The sequence below is a fragment of the Anomaloglossus baeobatrachus genome, chromosome 6, assembly GCF_048569485.1.
Source record: "Anomaloglossus baeobatrachus isolate aAnoBae1 chromosome 6, aAnoBae1.hap1, whole genome shotgun sequence".
Classification (NCBI taxonomy): domain Eukaryota; kingdom Metazoa; phylum Chordata; class Amphibia; order Anura; family Aromobatidae; genus Anomaloglossus; species Anomaloglossus baeobatrachus.
Genome location: NC_134358.1, coordinates 24,333,011 through 24,355,367, shown reverse-complemented (window position 1 = coordinate 24,355,367; position 22,357 = coordinate 24,333,011). Strand labels below are relative to the sequence as shown.

At 51.6% G+C, this 22,357-nt stretch overlaps 1 protein-coding gene across 1 annotated transcript in view; it reads left to right on the top strand.

Annotated features, from left to right (window-relative positions):
* Positions 1-22,357, top strand: part of AGO2 (argonaute RISC catalytic component 2) — a 117,839-nt gene that overhangs the window by 69,618 nt on the left and 25,864 nt on the right. The window contains exons 12-13 of the mRNA XM_075316152.1: positions 20,952-21,111; positions 21,643-21,733. Coding sequence (XP_075172267.1) covers positions 20,952-21,111; positions 21,643-21,733 — 251 coding nt within the window. The remainder of the gene's footprint in view (positions 1-20,951; positions 21,112-21,642; positions 21,734-22,357) is intronic.

The following is a 22,357-nucleotide window of genomic DNA, read 5'->3' as shown; positions in this document are numbered from 1 at the left end:
AGACTCTCTAGAGTTTTGGGTGGATCATCAACTTTTTAAAGTCAGATCCGACCCCGACCCTATCGATAACATATCTAGGCATAGAGTTTCATACTCTCTCAGCGATAGTGAAGCTTCCGCTAGACAAACAGCATTCACTACGGGCTGCAAGCTCTTCTTTAAGAACCAGTCGCACACATTGAGACGCCTCATGCACTTCCTACGTAAGATGGTAGCAATGGAGGCAGTTCCTTTCGCGCAGTTTTACTGCGTCCACTACAATGGGACATTCTCCGCCAATGGGACGAGGAGTCGACGTCCCTCAACAGAGTCGTCTTTCTTTCTCAGGCGGCCAAGGAATCTCTACGGTGGTGGCTTCTTCCCACCTCTTGGTCAAAAAGAAGGTCCTTCCTATCCCCATCCTGGGCGATAGTTACGACAGACGCGAGTCTATCAGGGTGGGGAGCAGTTTTTCTCCACCACAGCGCTCAGGGTACGTGGACTCAGCAAGAGTCCACCCTTCAGATCAATGTTCTTGAACACAGAGCAGTGTATCTTGCCCTACAAACCTTCCAACAGCAGCTGGAAAGCAAGCATATCCGACTTCAGTCGGACAGCTCCACAGCGGTGGCATACATCAACCACCAAGGAAGAACGCGCAACCGGCAAGCCTTCCAGGAAGTCCGGCAGGTTCTGATGTGGGTGGAAGACACGGCATCCACCATATCCACAGTTCACATCCCAGGTGTGGAAAACTAGGAAGCTGACTTCCTAAGTCGCTGGGGTGTGGCCGAAAGAGTATGGTCTCCTCACCCGGACGGGTTTCAGGAGATCTGGCGCCGCTGACAGAGGCCGGACGTCGATCTAATGGCGTCACGGCACAACAACAATGTGCCAGCTTCATGGCACGGTTTCACAATCATCGAGCTCTGGCGGCAGACGCCTTAGTTCAGCATTGGTCGCAGTTCCAGCTACCTTAGGTGCCACCTCTGGCATTGTTGCCCAGAGTGCTGCGCTAGATCAAGACCGACTGCGGCCGCGCCATCCTCGTCGCTACAGATTGGCCGAGGATGTTGTGGTACTCGGTTCTGTGGTGCCTCACGGTAGGCTAACCGGGGGCACTACCAGACCAATCAGACTGGCTGTCTCAAGGGCCATTCTTCCATTTGAATTCTACGGCCCTCAACCGGATGGTGTGGCATTGAGTCCTGGAACCTAGTGTCGTCAGGATTACCTCAGGACGTGGTTGCCACCATGAGACAGGCTAGCATACCAACGTCCGCCAAGATTGACCACAGGACGTGGAAGATATTCTTATCTCGGTGCTCGGCGCAGGGTGTTTCTCCCTGGCCGGTTGCATCGTCTATGTTTCCTTCCTTCCTGCAATCTAGGTGGGAAAATGGGTTGTCGCTCAGTTCCCTTTAGGGACAAGTCTCAGCGCTATCTGTATTTTTTCAGAAACGACGACTTCCTCAGGTACGCACGTTCCTACGGGGAGTTTGTCTTCTCAGCACTCCGTACAAGCGGCCGTTAGAGCCCTGAGATCTGAACAAGGTTCTAATTGCTCTCCAGATGCCGCCTTTCGAGCCTTTGAAGGATGTCTCCCTTCCCGCTTTTCACGGGAAGTGGCCTTCTAGTAACGGTCTCGTCTCTTAGGAGAGTTTCCGAGCTAGCAACGCTCTCATACAAACTCCCTTCCTGGTCCTTCACCAGGACAGGGTAGTTCTGCGTCCGGTTCCGGAATTTCTCCCTAAGATGGTATCCCACTTTCATATCAATCAGGATATCACCTCACCTTCTTTGTGTCCTCGTCCAGTCCATCAATTTCAGAAGGATTTGCATCTGTTGGTTCTGGTGAGAGCACTCAGGTTCTACTTCCCGCATGGCGCTCCTGCGCCACCCGGATGCACTCTTTGTCCTTGTCGCTGGTCGGCGTAAACAGTCGCAAGCTTCCAAATCCACCCTGGCTCGGGGGATCGAGGAACCAATTCTTGAAACCTACAGTTCTACTGGGCTTCTGGTTCTCTCAAGGCTGAAGGCCCATTCTACCAGAGCCGTGGGTGCATCCTGGACATTACGGCACCAGGCTACGGCTCAGCAGGTGTGTCAGGCACCTACCTGATTGGGTCTGCATACTTTTACCAAGCATTTTCAGGTGCATACCTACGCTTCGGCAGACGCCAGCCTAGGTAGATAAGTCCTTCAGGCGGCAATTGCCCACCTGTAGGAAAGGGCTGTTTGACGGCCCTATCACGAGGTATTCTTTTACCCACCCAGGGACTGCTTTTGGACGTCCCAATTGTCTGGGTCTCCCAATTAGGAGCGAAAAAGAAGGGAATTTTGTTTACTTACCGTAAATTCCTTTTCTTCTAGCTCCAATTGGGAGACCCAGCACCCGCCCTGTTTTCTCGGGGTTTTTCTGTTTTTTCGGGTACACATGTTGTTCATGTGGTATGGTTCAGTTCTCCGATGTTTCCTCGGATTGATTTGGTCTTTAAACCAGTTATTGGCTTTCCTCCTTCTTGCTTTGGCACTAAAACTGGTGAGCCAGTGATCCCACTGGGGGTGTATAGCCAGAAGGGGAGGGGCCTTACACTTTTAAGTGTAATACTTTGTGTGGCCTCCGGAGGCAATAGCTATACACCCAATTGTCTGGGTCTCCCAATTGGAGCTAGAAGAAAAGGAATTTACGGTAAGTAAACAAAATTCCCTTCTTTATACAAAGCTTTTGTGTAAAAGCTGCAAAAAACCCCCAATAATGTGATATCGTTACAATCGTACTGACCCGTAGAATAAAACAGTGTTACCCCTTTTGACAGTGAATGGTGTGAACAAAAAAAAATCCTGAATTGTGGCTTCTTCGTGTTCTTACTGCTTTCTGTGTAACCCAAATTGCCACCAAATATCCTTCCAACTGAAACCACAAAACGTCCCCACTCGAGTCTGTCATCTAACAGAAATATAGGGGGGCTTCCATGTTACTGGTTGCACAAAAGCTCTGGAGAAACACTAACTCAACCTCCAACCCCCACACCCTCTCAACAAATCCAGCAAGACCTGCACTCCCAAATCCAAATGTCCCCCATCCTCCGCCCTTGTGAGCCCCACAATGTGTCTAAACCACAGTTAGCATCTACTACATGTTTGGCATTGTTGTAGGGAGTGGAGCCCGAATTTTTTTTTTTTTTTTTTTATTTGTGATGTTTCTGCCCAGCTCGTGCTTCTGGAAACGATGTATGGGCACTGCAGTGTACTGGGCACAACAAGGGCTTGTTTGCAATTTTTAATTATGCAACATTCATTGCATTTGACTGCAATTGGGTGTTTTCCGTAGACAAAATCGTTACTACACCTGTAGATGAACTCCTTGAGGGGTGTAACTTCCAAAATGTGGTCCCTGGAGGAAGTTTCTGCTTCTCTGGCACTTGGGGGATCTGCAAATGAAGTCTGCAAACTACTCTAGGAAAATCTGTACCCCAAGAATCAAATGGCGCTCCTTCCCTCCCAAGCCCTGCGGTGCAGCCAAACAGCACTGTACAGTCATATGCGGGGTATTGCCATATGCAAGAACAATTGGGTAACACATTATGGGGCTGTTTTGTTTTTTTTTTTTTTTTTTTAAATTCACGCCCAAAATCATAACATTTTGTAACACAACTATGCTCAATGTATCCCAGTGACCCCCTTTGTAAAATGGGTATTTCTGCCGTCTTGGCACCTCATGGGTTCTACGACTGATATGGTGTCCGCTTTCGATTCTTGCCTAAATTCAAATAGTTCCCCTGCCGAACGGCCAAAAATTAGTTTTTCAACACATGGGGTATCCCTGTACTCAAAAGAAATTATACAACAGATTTTGTGGTACACTTTTATCCTGTGAGTCTTGTGAAAATGAAAAATTGGTGGCTGAAGCAATAGATTTGTCAAAGTAAAACATTTTTTTTTCTTCCACATTCCTTTTAGTTCCTGTAAAGTACCTGAAGGGTTAATTACACTTCTTGAATGTGGTTTTGCACAGTTTGTAGAATGGTATCACTTTGGGGGGGATTTCTGTCTCATGGGCCCCTCAAGTCACTCCAAATGTGATCCCTAAAGAAATTTGAGGCTCTAAATTTTGGAAAAATTAGAAATTGGTGATTTTAAACTTTTATTCCTTCTAACTTTTTTTTTTTTTTTTTAAAAAAAAAAAAAATAAATATAAAGTAGACGTGTGAAATGTTTGTTAATTTTGTGAGAGATAACAATCTGGTTTAACCCCTTCAGCCCCCAGCCTGTTTTCACCTTAAAGACCCGGCCATTTTTTGCAATTTTGACCAGTGTCACTTTGACAGGTTATAACTCTGGAACACTTCAACGGATCCTGGCGATTCTGAGATTGTTTTTTCGTGACATATTGTACTTCATGTCAGTGGTAAATTTAGGCCGATATGTTTTGCGTTTATTTGTGAAAATTTCGGAAATTTGGCGACAATTTTGAAAATTTTGCAATTTTCAAAATTTGAAATTTTATGCCCATAAATCTAAAAGATATGTCACACAAAATAGTTACTAAATAACATTTCCCACTTGTCTGCTTTACACCAGCGCAATTTTTGAAGAAAAAAAAAAAAATTTCCGTTAGGAAGTTAGAAGGGGTCAAAGTTCATCAGCAATTTCTCATTTTTCCAACAAAATTTACAAAAAAAAATTTTTTAGGTACCACATCACATTTGGAGTGATTTGAGAAACCTAGACGACAGAAAATACCCAAAAGTGACCCCATTCTAAAATCTGTACCCCTCACTCTGCTCAAAACCACATCCAAGAAGTTTATTAACCCTTTAGGAGCTTCACAGCAACCAAAGCAATGTAGACGAAAAAATGAAAATGTTACTTTTTTAACACAAAAATGTTACTTTAGCCATAAAAATTAGTATTTTCACAAGGGTATCAGGAAAAATGCATCATAAAATGTATTGTGCATTTTCTCCTGAGTACGCAGATACCCCATATGTGGTGGAAATCAAATGTTTGGGCACACGGCAGGACTCGGAAGGCAAGGAGCGCCATTTGAATTTTTGAGTGCAAAATTAGCTGCACTCATTAGCGGACGCTATGTCGGGTTTGAAGACTCCCTGAGGTGCCTAAACAATGGAGCTCCCCCATAAGTGACCCCATTTTGGAAACGATAGCCCTCAAATATTTTTTCTAGATGTTTGATGTGCACTTTGAACACCTGGGGGCTTCACAGAAGTTTATAACGTTGAGCCGTGAAGAGAAATTTTTTTTTTTTTTTTTACCACAAAACTGTTGCTTCAACCAGGTAGCTTTTTTTATCACAAGGGTATCAGGAAAAAATGCACCATAAAATGTATTGTGCATTTCTTTGTCGCTCCATTGGGAGACCCAGACAATTGGGTGTATAGCTTCTGCCTCCGGAGGCCACACAAAGTATTACACTTTAAAAAGTGTAACCCCTCCCCTCTGCCTATACACCCTCCCGTGCATCACGGGCTCCTCAGTTTTATGCTTTGTGTTGAAGGAGGCACACATTCACTCAAGCTCCCATTTTAGTCAGCAGCAGCTGCTGATTGTATCGGATGGAAGAAAAGAGGGCCCTAACAGGGCCCCAGGCATGCTCCCTTCTCACCCCACTAAGTCGGCGGTGCTGTTAAGGTTGAGGTACCCATTGCGGGTACAAAGGCTGGAGCCACATGCCGTTTTTCCTTCCCCATCCCTTAGAGGCTCTGGGAGAAGTGGGATCCTAACCGGTCACCATTCACTGGGACCGGGCTCCCTCCGCAGCCCCTGGGGGAATCTGACGGACAGGAGACTGAGTATCATCAGGGACAGGCCCTTCATCTATAAGGTACTCTGTGTCCCCTTGGGGACGGTGCATGGAGCGCCTGTGTTACAGACGCTGCAGCGGCTGCTGTTTTTTTGTGACGACCGGGACTACCGCGCCGACCGTGCCTGTTTGCCGGCCGCGTTATTAAATTTAGTCCCCGGCTTCTGCGGCCTAGTACCATAACTCCCGCCCCCGGGCCTGCCAGTCAGGGGTAAGGGCGGGACGGTCGACTGGACGTCGGCAGTGAGGGCTGGAGCATACTTAGGTGTTCTCCTCCCCCCTCACTGAGCACTGTGGGGCACCAGATTCCCGCACTTTATTAGTCACGCCCACGGCTCCCTCCTCCCCTGAGAACTCTGGCAGCCATATTTACAATCACTTCTGCCGGTGGAGGATTTCAGAACGAGCTCTACAGCTCTGGGAGGCCCAGGCAGGGAATCTGGTGGACACACAACCGCTTTGGGCGGTCGGTAAGCCACACCGGTTACCCGGTGCTGGCCCCCCTTGATATATATATATATATTTGTATACATTTTCTTTGTTCGGCCGCATTGTTTTGCTTTTGGCTATATACCCTCAGTGATCACTCTCAGAGGAGACTACAGCATGTCGTCCGCAAAGAGCAAGGGTGCCAAGGCACAGGCTTATTTTGCAACCTGTACCTCTTGTGCGGCTATGTTACCTGCAGGTTCCACCTACCCTCACTGTGTGCAATGCTCGGCCCCTGTGGCACTCACTCAGCCGGAGCCTCGGGCACTGGTGGGACCCTCAGCTCAGGTAGAACCGCCGGCTTCCACTGTCCAGGTGGCAGGGACAGAGTTTGCAGTTTTGGCTGAGAAACTCTGAGTCGCTTTCACAATCCATGGCTCAGTCTATGGACAGATGGTCTGCTAAGATACTAGAAGCCTTGCAGTCCAGATCGGTCACACAGGCCCCAGGCATTGTGAGTTCATCGCCCCCAGGCCCCTCTCGGTCGGAGCAGAGTGCTCCTGGGGTGACACCTAGGTCCCACGGGGAGGACTCCGACATGGACCGCAGTCCCAGACCGGCTAAGCGGGCTCGCTGGGAACCTTCCCCGGCTTCATCACGCTGTTCGGGGTCGCAGCATGAGGACTCTCTGGAGGATGAGGCGGAGGTCGCAGCTCAGGGCTCTGATCCTGACGTTGCTCTCAATCTTGATACACCTGAAGGGGACGCCATAGTAAATGACCTTATAGCGTCCATCAACCAGGTGCTAGATCTTTCTCCCCCAACTCCACCTATAGAGGAGTCGGCTTCACAGCAGGAGAAACACCAGTTTAGGTTTCCCAAACGTACACGGAGTGTGTTTTTCGATCACTCTAACTTCAGAGATGCTGTCCAGAAGCACAGAGCATTCCGGACAAGCGCTTTACTAAGCGCCTTAATGACACACGTTACCCCTTCCCCCCCTGACGTAGTTAAGGGTTGGGCTCAGTGTCCCAGGGTGGATCCTCCAGTCTCTAGACTGGCGGCTAGATCCGTAGTATCAGTGGCAGATGGTTCATCGCTCAAGGATGCCACTGACAGGCAAATATAGCTCCTGATGAAATCCATCTATGAAGCCATAGGCGCGTCTTTTGCTCCGGCCTTTGCAGCCGTGTGGGCACTCCAAGCTATCTCAGCTTGTCTGTCTGAGATTAATGCAGTCACACGTACCTCTGCTCCGCAAGTTGTGTCTTTGACTTCTCAGGCGTCGGCCTTTTCGTCCTACGCCATGAACGCCGTCCTGGACTCAGCGAGCCGTACAGCGGTAGCGTCCGCCAATTCGGTGGCAGTCCGCAGGGCCATGTGGCTACGCGAATGGAAGACAGACTCTGCTTCCAAGAAGTTCTTAACCGGTTTGCCATTTTCTGGCGACCGTTTGTTTGGCGAGCAATTGGATGAAATTATTAAACAATCCAAGGGTAAGGACTCGTCCTTACCCCAGTCCAAACCAAACAAACCTCAGCAACGAAAAATTCAATCGAGGTTTCGGTCCTTTCGGCCCTCAGCCAGGTCCCAATCCTCCACGTCCAACAGGTCAGAGAAGGGCCAGAGGAACTCTTCTGCATGGCGGTCTAAGTCACGTCCTCCAAAGGCCGCCGGAGGAACCACCTCCAAGGCGGCCTCATGACTTTCGGCCTCCCCAAACCGCATCCTCGGTCGGTGGCAGGCTCTCCCGCTTTTGCGACGCCTGGTGGCCACATGTCCAAGACCGATGGGTGAGAGACATTCTGTCGCACGGTTACAGGATAGAGCTCAGCTCTCCTCCTCCGACTCGTTTCTTCAGAACATCTCCGCCCCCCCGAGCGAGCCGATGCACTTTCGGCCTGGCGACAGCCCCACGGGTCTTCACCAAGATCATGGCATCCGTGGTGGCGGTCCTACACTCTCAGGGCCACTCGGTGATCCCTTACTTAGACGATCTCCTAGTCAAGGCACCCTCCCGGGTGGCATGTCAACACAGCCTGACCATTGCTCTGGAGACTCTCCAGAGGTTCGGGTGGATCATCAATTTCCCAAAGTCAAAATTTGACACCGACCCAATCACTGACTTACCTCGGGATGGAGTTTCATACTCTCTCAGCGATAGTGAAGCTTCCGCTGGACAAACAGCGTTCGCTACAGACAGGGGTGCACTCTCTCCTTCGGACCCAGTCACACCCCTTGAGGCGCCTCATGCACTTCCTAGGGAAGATGGTGGCAGCAATGGAGGCAGTTCCCTTTGCGCAGTTTCATCTGCGTCCACTTCAATGGGACATTCTCCGCAAATGGGACAGGAGGTCGACGTCCCTAGACAGGAACGTGTCTCTTTCACTGGCAGCCAAAACCTCTCTTCAGTGGTGGCTTCTTCCCACTTCCTTGTCGAAGGGAAAATCATTCCTGCCCCCATCCTGGGCTGTGGTCACGACGGACGCGAGTCTGTCAGGGTGGGGAGCGGTCTTCCTCCACCACAGGGCTCAGGGAACCTGGACTCCGACAGTCCTCCCTTCAGATCAATGTTCTGGAGATAAGGGCAGTGTATCTAGCCCGAAAGGCGTTCCATCGGTGGCTGGAGGGCAGACAGATCCGCATACAGTCGGACAACGCCACGGCGGTCGCGTACATCAACCACCAGGGCGGCACACGCAGTCGTCAGGCCTTCCAAGAAGTTCGGCGGATTCTGCTGTGGGCGGAAGCCACAGCCTCCACCATCTCCGCAGTTCACATCCCGGGCGTAGAAAACTGGGAAGCAGACTTTCTCAGTCGCCAGGGCATGGACGCAGGGGAATGGTCTCTTCACCCAGACGTGTTTCAAGAGATCTGTTGCCGCTGAGGAACGCCGGACGTCGACCTCATGGCGTCTCGGCACAAACAACAAAGTCCCGGCATTCATGGCACGGTCTCAAGATCACAGAGCTCTGGCGGCGGACGCATTAGTTCAGGATTGGTCGCAGTTTCGACTGCCTTATGTATTTCCTCCTCTGGCACTGCTGCCCAGAGTGTTGCGCAAGATCAGGTCCGACTGCCGCCACGCCATCCTCGTCGCTCCAGACTGGCCGAGGAGGTCGTGGTACCCGGATCTGTGGCACCTCACGGTGGGTCAACCGTGGGCACTCCCAGACCGACCAGACTTGCTGTCTCAAGGGCCATTTTTCCATCTGAATTCTGCGGACCTCAACCTGACTGTGTGGCCATTGAGTCCTGGCTCCTAGCGTCCTCAGGGTTATCTCAAGATGTCATTGCCACTATGAGACAAGCCAGGAAACAAACGTCCGCCAAGATCTATCACAGGGCTTGGAGGATCTTCTTATCCTGGTGCTCTGATCGGGGTTTTACCCCCTGGCTGTTTGCCTTACCCACTTTCCTTTCTTTCCTTCAATCCGGAATGGATAAGGGTTTGTCTCTCGGCTCTCTCAAGGGACAAGTATCGGCGCTTTCCGTGTTTTTTCAAAAGCGTCTAGCCAGGCTTCCGTAGGTCCGCACGTTCCTGCAGGGAGTTTGCCACATAGTCCCACCTTACAAGCGTCCGCTGGAACCCTGGGATCTTAACAGGGTGCTAACGGCTCTTCAGAAACCACCTTTCGAGCCGATGCGGGATGTCTCTCTATCACGCCTTTCGCAGAAGGTGGCCTTCCTAGTGGCAGTCACATCACTTCGGAGAGTGTCTGAGCTAGCAGCGCTGTCATGCAAAGCCCCCTTCCTGGTGTTTCACCAGGATAAGGTGGTTCTGCGTCCGGTCCCGGAATTTCTCCCTAAGGTGGTATCCCCTTTTCATCTCAATCAGGATATCTCCTTACCTTCCTTTTGCCCTCATCCAGTTCACCAATGTGAAAAGGATTTGCACTTGTTAGATCTTGTTAGAGTGAGAGCACTCCGGTTCTACATTTCTCGCACGGCGCCCCTGCGCCGTTCGGATGCGCTCTTTGTCCTTGTCGCTGGCCAGCGTAAGGGGTCACAGGCTTCCAAGTCAACCTTGGCTCGGTGGATCAAGGAACCGATTCTTGAAGCCTACCTTTCTTCTGGGCTTCCGATTCCTTCAGGGCTGAAGGCCCATTCTACCAGAGCCGTGGGTGCATCCTGGGCATTGCGGCACCAGGCTACGGCTCAGCAGGTGTGTCAGGCGGCTACCTGGTAGAGTCTGCACACTTTCACGAAACACTATCAGGTGCATGCCTATGCTTCGGCAGATGCCAGCCTAGGTAGGAGAGTCCTTCAGGCGGCGGTCGCCCACCTGTAAGAGGGGGCCGTTTTTCGGCTCTTTTTATCGAGGTATTCTTTTACCCACCCAGGGATTGCTTTTGGACATCCCAATTGTCTGGGTCTCCCAATGGAGCGACAAAGAAGGGAATTTTGTTTACTTACCGTAAATTCCTTTTCTTCTAGCTCCTATTGGGAGACCCAGCACCCGCCCCTGTTCCCTTCGGGCTGTTGTTCTTTTGTGTACACATGTTGTTCATGTTGAATTGTTCTTTTGGTTCATGGTTTCAGTTCTCCGAACATCCTTCGGATTGAATTTACCTTAGACCAATTTATAAGTTTCCTCCTTCCTGCTTTTGCACCAAAACTGAGGAGCCCGTGATGCACGGGAGGGTGTATAGGCAGAGGGGAGGGGTTACACTTTTTAAAGTGTAATACTTTGTGTGGCCTCCGGAGGCAGAAGCTATACACCCAATTGTCTGGGTCTCCCAATAGGAGCTAGAAGAAAAGGAATTTACGGTAAGTAAACAAAATTCCCTTCTTTCTCCTGAGTACGCAGATACCACAGGTGGTGGAAATCAAATGTTTGGGCACACGGCAGGACTCTGAAGGCAAGGAGCGCCATTTCACAGCAAAATTGGTTGGAATTATTAGCGGACGCCATGTTGCGTTTGGAGACCCCCTGAAGTGCCTAAACATTGGAGCTCCCCCACAATTGACCCCATTTTGGAAACTAGACCCCTCATGGAATTTAGCTGTTTAGTGAGCACTTTGAACCCCTGGAGGCTTCACAAACGTTTGTAATGTTCAGCCGTGAAAATATTTAATTCTTTTTTTACCACAAAATTGTTTTTTCTTTATCGTTCCTTTGGGAGACCCAGACCATGGGTGTTTAGCTTCTGCCTCCGGAGGACGCACAAAGTACTACACTTAAAAGTGTAGCTCCTCCCTCTGAGCTTATACACCCCCTGGTAGCCAGTCCTAGCCAGTTTATTGCTTTGTGTCAGGAGGCATACATCCACACATGCATTCTCATCTGATTTGTTTGACTTTTGGAAAGAGTTTGAAGAAAAGCGGGTCCATGTCTGGACTCCCGGCATGTCCCTTCTCACCCCACTGTGTCGGCGGTGTTGTTAAGGTTGATTTACAAGGCTGCAGCCTTACATGCCGTGCTCCTTCATTCCTTCTGGGCTCTGGCTTGAAGTGGGAGCCAGCACGGTCTCCATGCCTGGCAGGAGTCCGGTCTCCATCCACAGCCCCTTGAGGATTCTGTTGGACCGGAGCACACATCCCCAGGGACATGGCCCTGCGTCTCAGCAGCTAAGTACCTGAGACGTTTATGTTGGGGGTCCCGGTTCTTTATTGTAAGGGGAGAGTATGCTGTATGTGATTGTTTTAACTTTTCCGGCGGGTTCTCTAGCTTTTGCCTGAGAACCGCGCCGATGGTGCCTGCTTGTCGACCTCGCCGCTTAAATTTAGGCCCTGGCTTCGCCGGAGGCCTAGTTTCATTTTCCTGCCCTTGCATGTCACTCATGCAGAGGGACAGGTTCGGCTCTTCCCGGCGGCCGTTCTACACAGGGGAGGGACACTCCCAACTGCTGGGGCGTCCCTCCTTCCCTGCAGGTCTCTATAGCCCTCCAGTTCCTGCTCTTTTATAGGAACGGACTCTTCTCAGGCAGAGTTCACTCTGCTCTGGGACATCCTACATTCTGCATCTCTGCTGAGGTGCTGCGACTGGGGGACCGGGCTTCGGGATCTGGAGGGCACACAACACCGCGCTCAGCGGTCTGGTAAGCCACAGCCGATCTCCGGTTGTGGACCTCTGTATATTCTCCCTGGGGTTCATTCTCTGCAAAGCCCCCACTCCAGCAGCATGTCTCACACAAGGAGCAAGGCTCCAATGCTTTATTCTGCATGCACTGCATGTAAGCTCCTGCTGCCTGAGCCGAGCACCTATCCACATTGTGATGTCTGCTCTAACTTGGCGGTGCCACAGCCTGGAGTCTCACCCCCAGTGATCTCTCAGGCTGCTGCTGCACCTGTGATTGAACCCCCAGCCTGGGTAGAGTCCTTTTCTAGGTCCATATCCCAGTCATTTGCTGAGTCCATGGGGCTTTTGTCCAGGACTTTGATGAATATGCATCAGCCTCCCTCACAGGGTGCCTCTAATACTCTTGACAGAGCACTCCTATCCTCTGACCTCTGTCCATCGGAGCTCACGGAGGATTCATCATCTGATCCCAGACCCCGTCCTTCTAAGAGAAGGCGCAGGGTTTCCTCCCCCTCCCCATCCCACGGCTCTGTCTCAAGAGCTGACTCTCAAGATCAGGATGCCGCCCTCACTGGGGGCTCGGAGGCTATGTATCCCATCGAGTTCTCTGAGGGTGACTCAGATCTTAGTGATTTGATTGCTTCTATTAATTCTGTGCTGGATCTCAATCCGCCAGTGTCAGAGGAGCAACTCTCTTTGGCAGAAAAACATCAGTTTACCTCGCTTAAGAGAGTGAAGAGTGTGTTCTTTAACCACTCCAGTTTTCAGACCGCTGTGACCAAACCCAGGGCCTGCCCTGACAAACGCTTTCCAAAGCGTGGTTCTGATGACCGGTTTCCATTTCCACCTGAGGTGGTCAAGGAGTGGTCTCACTTCCCAAAGGTAGACCCTCCGGTGTCTAGGCTTTCAGCCCGGACCGTTGTGTCGGTGGCTGACGGCATCTCACTTAAGGATTCCACTGACCGTCAGATTGACCTTCTGGCCAAATCTGTGTATAAAGCTGCGGGGGCCGCGTTTTCCCCGACTTTTGCAGCAGTGTGGGCACTCAAAGCCATCTCTGCTTCTCTAGAGGAGATGCATTCCCTCACCAAGGAATCTATGCCTGAGATGGTTACCTTAACTGCTCAGGCTTCAGCTTTTTCATCCTATGCCATGTCTGCCATGCTAGAGGCTGCTCACCGCACTGCGGTGGCTTCAGCTAATTCTCTTGTTATCCGCAGGATTTTGTGGCTTCGAGAGTGGAAGGCAGATGCTTCTTCAAAGAAGTTTCTTGCTGGGCTCCCTTTTGCTGGTTCACGGCTGTTTGGTTAACAGCTGGATGAAATCATTAAAGAAGCTACTGGCGGGAAGAGTACTTCCATGCCACAAACTAAGACCAGGAAACCCGCCCAGGGTAGGAATCAATCGAGGTTTCGTTCCTTTCGTTCCTCCAACTGGTCATCCTCTAAGCCTTCCGCCTCGTCCGCTAACTCAGCCAAGGATCAGAAATCCAACTGGCGGCCAAAAGCGCGTCCGCAGAAGACCGCAGGAGGTTCTGCCACTAAGGCAGCTTCCTCATGACTCTCGGCCCGCTCCAGCCACGTCCTTAGTCGGTGGCAGGCTCTCCCACTTTGTCGACGCTTGGTTAAAGCAAGTCTCCGATCAGTGGGTGAGAGACATCATAACTCACGGCTACAGGATAGAATTCTCTTCCAGCCCTGCAAACAGATTTTTTCTCTCCACTCCCCCCTGCTCCAAGGCCGCCGCCTTCTCGCAGGCCGTGGCGTCCTTGCAGGCAAACGGAGTGATTGTCCCAGTTCCCGCTCAGGAACGGTTCAGAGGTTTTTACTCCAATCTCTTCCTAGTTCCAAAAAAGGACGGTACCTTCCGGCCCATCCTGGATCTCAAGCTTCTCAACAAGCATGTCCGGGTGCGGCATTTTCGCATGGAGTCTCTGCGGTCAGTCATTGCCTCTATGACCCAAGGGGAGTTCCTGGCGTCCATCGACAGCAGAGATGCCTATCTATATGTGCCAATCGCAGTGTCACATCAGCGTTGGTTACGTTTTGCGATAGGAGAGGATCATTTCCAATTCGTGGCTCTCCCCTTCGGGTTAGCCACGGCCCCTCGGGTATTCACCAAGGTCATGGCGGCAGTGATTGCGGTCCTGCACCTCCAGGGGTTAGCAGTGCTTCCTTATCTGCACGACCTTCTGGTCAAGGGTACATCCAGCGCAGACTGTCAGCGGAGTGTTTCGCTCACTCTCGCCACTCTAGCCCAATTCGGGTGGCTTGTCAACCTTCCCAAATCCACTCTGACTCCGACCCAGAGTCTCACGTACCTAGGGATGCAGTTCGAGACTTTGCCGACACTTGTGAAATTGCCCTTAATCAAACAGCAGTCTCTCCGGCTAGCGGTGCGCTCTCTCCTGAGGCCCCGCCGTTATTTCATCAGGCGCCTGATGCAGGTGCTGGGTCAAATGGTGGCCTCCATGGAGGCGGTTCCCTTTGCCCAGTTCCATCTGCGTCCTCTGCAGCTGGACATTCTCCGCTGTTGGGACAAGCGGCCTTCCTCCTTACAGAGGTTAGTGGCTCTGTCGCCACGGACCAGGAGCTCTCTTCAGTGGTGGCTTCGACCCCTCTCCCTGTCCCAAGGGCGCTCCTTCCTGACTCCGTCCTGGGTGATTCTCACCACGGATGCCAGCCTATCCGGCTGGGGAGCGGTACATCTCCACCACAGAGCACAGGGCACTTGGACTCCGTCCGAGTCAGCCCTTTCAATCAATGTGCTGGAAACCAGAGCTGTGTTTCTAGCTCTCCTAGCCTTTCACCACCTGTTGGCGGGCAGGCACATTCGAGTCCAGTCAGACAACGCGACAGCGGTTGCCTACATCAATCACCAAGGTGGGACACGCAGCCGCCTGGCAATGTTGGAGGTCCAACGCATTCTTCAATGGGCGGAGGACTCAAAGTCCACCATATCCGCAGTCCACATCCCTGGCGTAGAAAACTGGGAGGCAGATTCTCAGCCGTCAATCCGTGGACGGTGGCGAGTGGTCCCTGCACCCGGCAGTGTTTCAGTCAATCTGCCGCAAGTAAGGCACTCCGGACGTGGACCTAATGGCATCCCGTCACAACAACAAGGTTCCGGTTTACGTGGCTCGCTCCCACGATCCTCAGGCCTTCGCCGCGGACGCTCTGGTTCAAGACTGGTCCCAGTTTCGTCTGTCCTACGTGTTTCCCCCTCTAGCTCTCTTGCCCAGAGTCCTGCGCAAGATCAGAATGGAGGGCCGTCGAGTCATCCTCATTGCACCGGACTGGCCCAGGCGAGCTTGGTATCCGGACCTGCTCCAACTGTCCGTGGAGATGCCGTGGCATCTTCCGGACCGTCCAGACCTGCTCTCGCAAGGTCTGTTTTTCCGCCCGAATTCTGCGGCACTCAAATTGACGGCGTGTCTCTTGAGTCCTGGATTTTGACGGCTTCTGGTATTCCTCCTGAAGTCATCTCCACTATGACTCGGGCCCGTAAGTCTTCCTCCGTCAAGATCTATCACAGGACTTGTAAAATTTTCCTGTCCTGGTGTCGCTCTTCCGGCCATTCTCCTTGGCCATTCTCGTTGCCGACCCTTCTGTGTTTTTTACAGTCCGGTCTGCAGCTAGGACTGTCCCTCAACTCTCTCTCAAGGGACAAGTCTCAGCTCCATCAGTGCTGTTCCAGCGGCGTCTCGCCCGGCTGGCTCAGGTCCGCACCTTCATGCAAGGTGCGTCTCACATCATTCCGCCTTATCGGCGGCCCTTGGATCCCTGGGACCTTAACTTGGTCCTCACGGTATTGCAGAAACCCCCTTTCGAGCCACTTAGGGAGGTTTCTTTGTATCGTCTTTCTCAAAAGGTGGCCTTTCTGGTTGCCATAACTTCTCTCAGGAGAGTCTCTGATTTGGCTGCGCTCTCCTCTGAGTCACCTTTTTTTGGTTTTTCACCAAGACCAGGTAGTTCTCCGTCCGACCCCGGACTTTCTTCCTAAGGTGGTCTCTCCCTTCCACCTTAACCAGGATATTTCCTTGCCTTCCTTCTGTCCGGCCCCTGTTCATTGCTTTGAGAAAGCGCTGCATACTCTAGATCTGGTGCGTGCTCTCCGGATCTATGTGTCTCGCACCGCTGCGCTTCGGCGGTGCACCTCTTTGTCCTAACCACAGGGTGGCGCAAGGGTGTCTCTGCTTCTAAGCTGACCTTGGCCGTTGGATTAGATCGACCATTTCGGACGCCTACCAGAGTACTCAGGTGCCTCCCCCGCCGGGGATCAAAGCACACTCGACCAGAGCTGTCGGTGCCTCTTGGGCTTTTAGGCACCAGGCTACGGCTCAACAAGTCTGTCAGGCTGCCACTTGGACTAGCCTGCATACCTTTTCGAAGCACTACCAAGTGCATGCTCATGCTTCGGCAGATGCGAGCTTGGGCAGACTCATCCTTCAGGCGGCTGTCGCCCACTTGTGAAGTTAGGCTCCGCCTACTTAGTTTTTTTTTCTGTTTATTCCCACCCAGGGACAGCTTTGGAACGTCCCATGGTCTGGGTCTTCCAAAGGAACGATAAAGAAAAAGAGAATTTTGTTACTTTCCGTAAATTCTTTTTCTTATAGTTCCGTATTGGGAGACTCAGCACCCTCCCTGTTGCCTGTTGGCAGTTTCTTGTTCCGCGTGTTATCACCGGCTGTTGTCGTGGACAGAGTCTCCGGTTGTTCCGGTTCTTACTCGGTTCTACTTGTGGGTGGCTATTCTCCTTCAGCTTTTGCACTAAACTGGCTAGGACTGGCTACCAGGGGGTGTATAAGCTCAGAGGGAGGAGCTACACTTTTAAGTGTAGTACTTTGTGTGTCCTCCGGAGGCAGAAGCTAAACACCCATGGTCTGGGTCTCCCAATACGGAACTATAAGAAAAAGAATTTACGGTAAGTAAACAAAATTCTCTCTTTTTCAAACAGGTAGCTTTTTTTTCCACAAGGGTATCAGGAAAAAATGCACCATAAAATGTATTGTGCAATTTCTCCTGAGTACACAGGTACCTCATATGTGGTGGAAATTGTTTGGGCGTACGGCGGGGCTCAGAAGAGAAGGAGCGCCATTTCACAGTAAAATTGATTGGAATTATTAGCAGACGCCATGTTTCATTTGGAGACCCCCTGAGGTGCCTAAACAATGGAGCTTCCCCACATGTTATCCCATTTTGGAAACTAGACCCCCCCCCCCCCCCCATACAAAAAAATTAGTTTGGCGAAATAAAAAATACAGACATCAGTAAAAAAAAAAAAATGAATAAAAAAAAAATGAGCGCCTGCCACTAAGACCAGTGCCAAACGTGAGAGCAATGCACGAGTCTCGCATGGCATCATCCACTGCAGTCTGGAAGCAAGCAACTGCGCTGGATAATGCGATGCGAGAGGGCGGGGCGGCAGATGAGAGGGCGCAGCGGATGGAAAATGGGAAAGGGCGCAGGAAAATGGGAAAGGGCGCAGCGGGTGGAGGAGCGGCAGAGGATGGGAAAGGGCGCAGCGGGTGGAGGAGCGGCAGAGGATGGGAAAGGGCGCAGCAGATGGAGGAGCGGCAGAGGATGGGAAAGGGCGCAGCGGATGGATGATGGGAAATGGCGCAGCGGATGGAGGAGCGGCAGATGATGGGGGGGGGAGGGAGGTGAGATGGGGATACCTACCTTACAGGATGGATCTAGGCAGCAGGATCACAGCAGACAGAAGAGGCAGCAGATGAAGGAGGCAACAGATTGAGGAGGGTGAGAGGGGGCAGTAGATTAAGAGGATGGGAGAGAGCAGGCAGCAGATCGGGGAGGGGGGGCAGAGTCTGATGGGAGAGAGAGATGGCACATGGAGGAGGGGGGGCGCTGGGGGGAGGGTGGCTTGCAGCAGTACATGTGGGGGGAGGGTGGCTTGCAGCACGCTGCAAGCCACCCTCCCCCCACATGTACTGCTGCAAGCCACCCTCCCCCCAGCGCCCCCCCTCCTCCATGTGCCATCTCTCTCTCCCATCAGACTCTGCCCCCCCTCCCCGATCTGCTGCCTGCTCTCTCCCATCCTCTTCATCTACTGCCCCCTCTCACCCTCCTCAATCTGTTGCCTCCTTCATCTGCTGCCTCTTCTGTCTGCTGTGATCCTGCTGCCTAGATCCATCCTGCCTAGATCCATCCATCCTGCCTAGATCCATCAAGCCCCCCGCCCCCCGCCCCCCACATGTGCTGCAAGCCACCCGCCCCCCACATGTACTGCTGCGAGCCACCCTCCCCCCACATGTACTGCTGCGAGCCACCCTCCCCCCACATGTACTGCTGCGAGCCACCCTCCCCCCACATGTGCTGCAAGCCACCCTCCCCCCACATGTGCTGCAAGCCACCCTCCCCCCACATGTGGGGGGAGGGTGGCTTGCAGCACATGGAGGGATAGGAGGTGTAGTGGCGATGAAGGGGCAGCCGATGAAGGAGGCGGCGGCCGCCGATCGGGAACAGTGGGGGCCGATTCGGGGGCAGCAGCGGCTGAAAAAGGTGGGTGCGACGGCGGCGGGGACAGTGGCGAGCGTGGCGGCAGTGGAGCGGCGGCGGGGACAGTGGCGAGCGTGGCGGCGGGGACAGCGGTGGATCCGGAGCAGCGGCGGGGACAGCGGTGGATCGGGAGCAGCGGCGGGGACAGTGGCGGCGGGGACAGCGGTGGATCCAGAGCAGCGGCGGGGACAGTGGCGGCGGGCACAGTGGTGGATCTGGAGCAGCGGCGGATCGGGACCAGCGGCGGGGCGATCGGAGCCGCGGCGGGGGTATCTGACAGCGGCGGGGGCGGGCGGGGCGATCAAAGACGGGGGCGGGCGGGGCGATCGGAGACAGCGGGCGGGGGCGATCGGAGACAGCGGCGGGGGCGGGCGGGGCGATCGGAGACAGTGGCGGGGCTGGCAGGGCGATCAGGGACAGGGGCGGGTGATCGGGGACAGGGGCGGGCGGCAACTTACCGATGGGCACCCGCAGAGACCGCTCTCCTCGGCTTCCAGGGACGGTCACAGGCCGCAGATCCACATTGATTGGAGAGAGCGGTCACAAGACCGGTCTCTCCAATCAGAGCTGGGGGCGGGTGAAGCACCGATCACCCAGCTCCATCCAATGGCCAGTGCTACAGCAGCACTGATCAGGGCTGGATTTAAATGTTCCAGCCATTTTCAATGGCTGGAACATTAGTGACTGTAATTGGCTGAGCGGCGTTTGTCAGCCAATCACAGCCTCTGTAGGTTCGGGGAGGAGGCACCACCCCTCCTGAGGTCAGGCAGAGGTCCCCTCCTTCCCGAATCTACCGTTTAATCAAAGAAATTGGACTCCACAAGGCTCCGGGACCGCGATTTCGCCATGACGTACTGGGTACGTCATGGGTCGTTTAGCACCATGTCACCGTGACGTACCCAGTACGTCAAAGGTCGTTAAGGGGTTAAGACCATAAAGATCCAAAGTTCAAAAATTGAGTTTTGTTTGTTTTTTTTTATTTTTATTATAAGAATCACATTGCCCAAAATTTACCACGTACATTTAAGTAAAGCTGTTGCGGTGAGGCTACAAAGGGTTTCTTAGGGCCTGAGATTATCTGGAATGTCATGTGTGCACGCGGGAAGAAATAACAGATTTAAATCGGTTATGAGCTTCCTTCCATGACGGACGCCAAAGGAATTCTGTCCGTTTTATTCACAAAATATTTTGATCGTACATTTCTGAACGTGGCGATACCAAATGTGTGTGTTTTTTTAACCCTTTAATTTTCAATGGAGGGAAAGGGGGTGATTTGAACTTTTAGATTTGTTTTTTTTATTTTTTTTTATTTTACTAGTCCCCCTAGGGGGCTATAGCGATCAGCAATCCGATCGCTATTATCTATCTGCTGATCACAGCTATACAGCTGTAAACAGCAGATAGTCACTTTCTTTTTCCCTCTGCTCTCGGCCGAGGGAAAACGAAAGTGAAACATCATAGCTGCAGGCGTCATCACATGACCCTGTGCTACGATGGCAACCACCGATGGTCACGTGATCACGCGCTTGACTTCCGGTGGGGGCGGCAGTAAGTAAAAAAAACATGGCCGTGCGCATTTAGATCTTGCTGCCAGACTTTGGCAGCAAGATTTAAGGGGTTAATGGCCGCGGGTGGAAGCGATTCCACCCGCGGCTAGCAGGCACACATGTCAGCTGTTGAAAACAGCTGATGTGTGCCGACCGGCGCCGCCTGCCTGTGGGAGGGGGCGGGGCTTAACTGGACTTGCTCCATGACGGATATATCAGTCCATGGTCATGAAGGGGTTAAGTTACATGTGCTTACATATTGCATTAAGGAAAATCACTTATATAATTAGTATGTGTTAGTAAGAAACAAACATTCATAAATATGTGTTAGGTTAAATCAACTAAAGTACATATCTGGGTCTGTGAAATGGCTGAATTAAGTATTTCAGGTTAATAAATTCTTACCCTCAACACGTCACAAAAAAAACAATCTTGGAATCACTGGGAAATATTGAAGCATCGACACTGGTCAGAATTGTAAACTTTGGCATTGTCAGGAAGGTTGAAACAAGCTGGGGCTGAAGGGGTTAATGTTAAAGCCTCATTCATGGCAATAAGGCCATCATAGTGTTATGTAATATGCTAGATGATAACTAGCTGATATAAATCAATATCGTTTTGGTTTTCAGCGGAGGTGAAGCGTGTCGGGGACACAGTGCTGGGGATGGCCACTCAGTGTGTGCAGATGAAGAATGTGCAGAGGACCACGCCGCAGACACTCTCTAACCTCTGCCTGAAGATCAACGTCAAGCTAGGAGGCGTCAATAACATCCTGTTACCCCAGGGACGGTAAGGCCCAAGCCATAGGGACAATGCAAACTAGCAAGTTCTGGTCAAGGGCCAGCTACAAGGGCTGTTTTCCTGTGGGGTTTCATTGTAGTGCTAGGCCAGCTCAGTATTGTGGTCAGATTTGTTGACCTGGTACTAACCTACTACAGCCGGCCATGTATCCAGACTGCCACATGTTATCGATAAGGCCGGTGTTCCACTTGCGATTACCGCTCATATAACTCGTTTGGGTTTCTTGTTTAATCATCCCTCACGGACTCTCACGCCGCTCACTGGAGCGAGTCGGTTGCATGCATCTCTATGCAGCCTACCCGCTCCTGTGAGCAGAATGTGAGTCCGTGACGGGTGATGCACCATGAAACTCGCGCGAGATATACGCGCAGTAATGGCAAGCAAGACACCGGCCTAAAGCAGTGACTTTGATATCAGCCTCTGCATACATAAGTGCTTCACTTAAATTATATAAAAAAGTAAACCTTTTTGAGCTCTTATCTGTAATATAGTGCCTTACTTTCTTATTCTTATCTATAGACCACCAGTGTTTCAGCAACCGGTCATATTCCTTGGAGCAGATGTCACCCATCCTCCTGCAGGAGATGGAAAAAAGCCTTCAATTGCTGCAGTAAGAAAACACGTTTTACCTTTAGACATTTTTTTGTTTTTCTTGCATAATTGTTTTGGGTTTTTTGGTTTTTTTTGTAGCTTGTCTGTGTTTTCAATACTTGACTAACTTGAAAGCCTTGAATGCTAGTAAAAACAGGCTATGTGAACATGTCTTTTTTTTTTTTTTTTTTTTTTTTTTGCATTTCTCATGAATTTTTCCTTGCCTCTTTTAATCAATAAGAGCAAGGAAAAAGCATCCCAGCAATGTCTGAGAATCGTGACTTGCTGTGCCCACTTTTTTTTTTTGTAGTTGAAAAAAAAAGCAACATGTCAATTTGTGGGGGGGGGGGTTGGTGTGTGGGTTTTTTTTTTCTGTACGTTTATATTCCCCCTGCAATGCTTTTTCACTACAGTGTATTATATCGCAGAACTTTGCCTCACACACCATGCATGCAGCATGGTGTGTGAGGCTCTCCGTAGCTCAGTAACCCGGAGTCATCACGGTTTCAGCCCAGGGTTGGCATGCCAGCGATAGCGTCCCTGTTATCGCATTTCAGGAACCTGATCGCCAAGGAGAGAGGTAAGCGATTCCTCTCCCTACCTCCTGAATGCTGTGATCGCAGTGAGAGCCGGATCTTGGCTG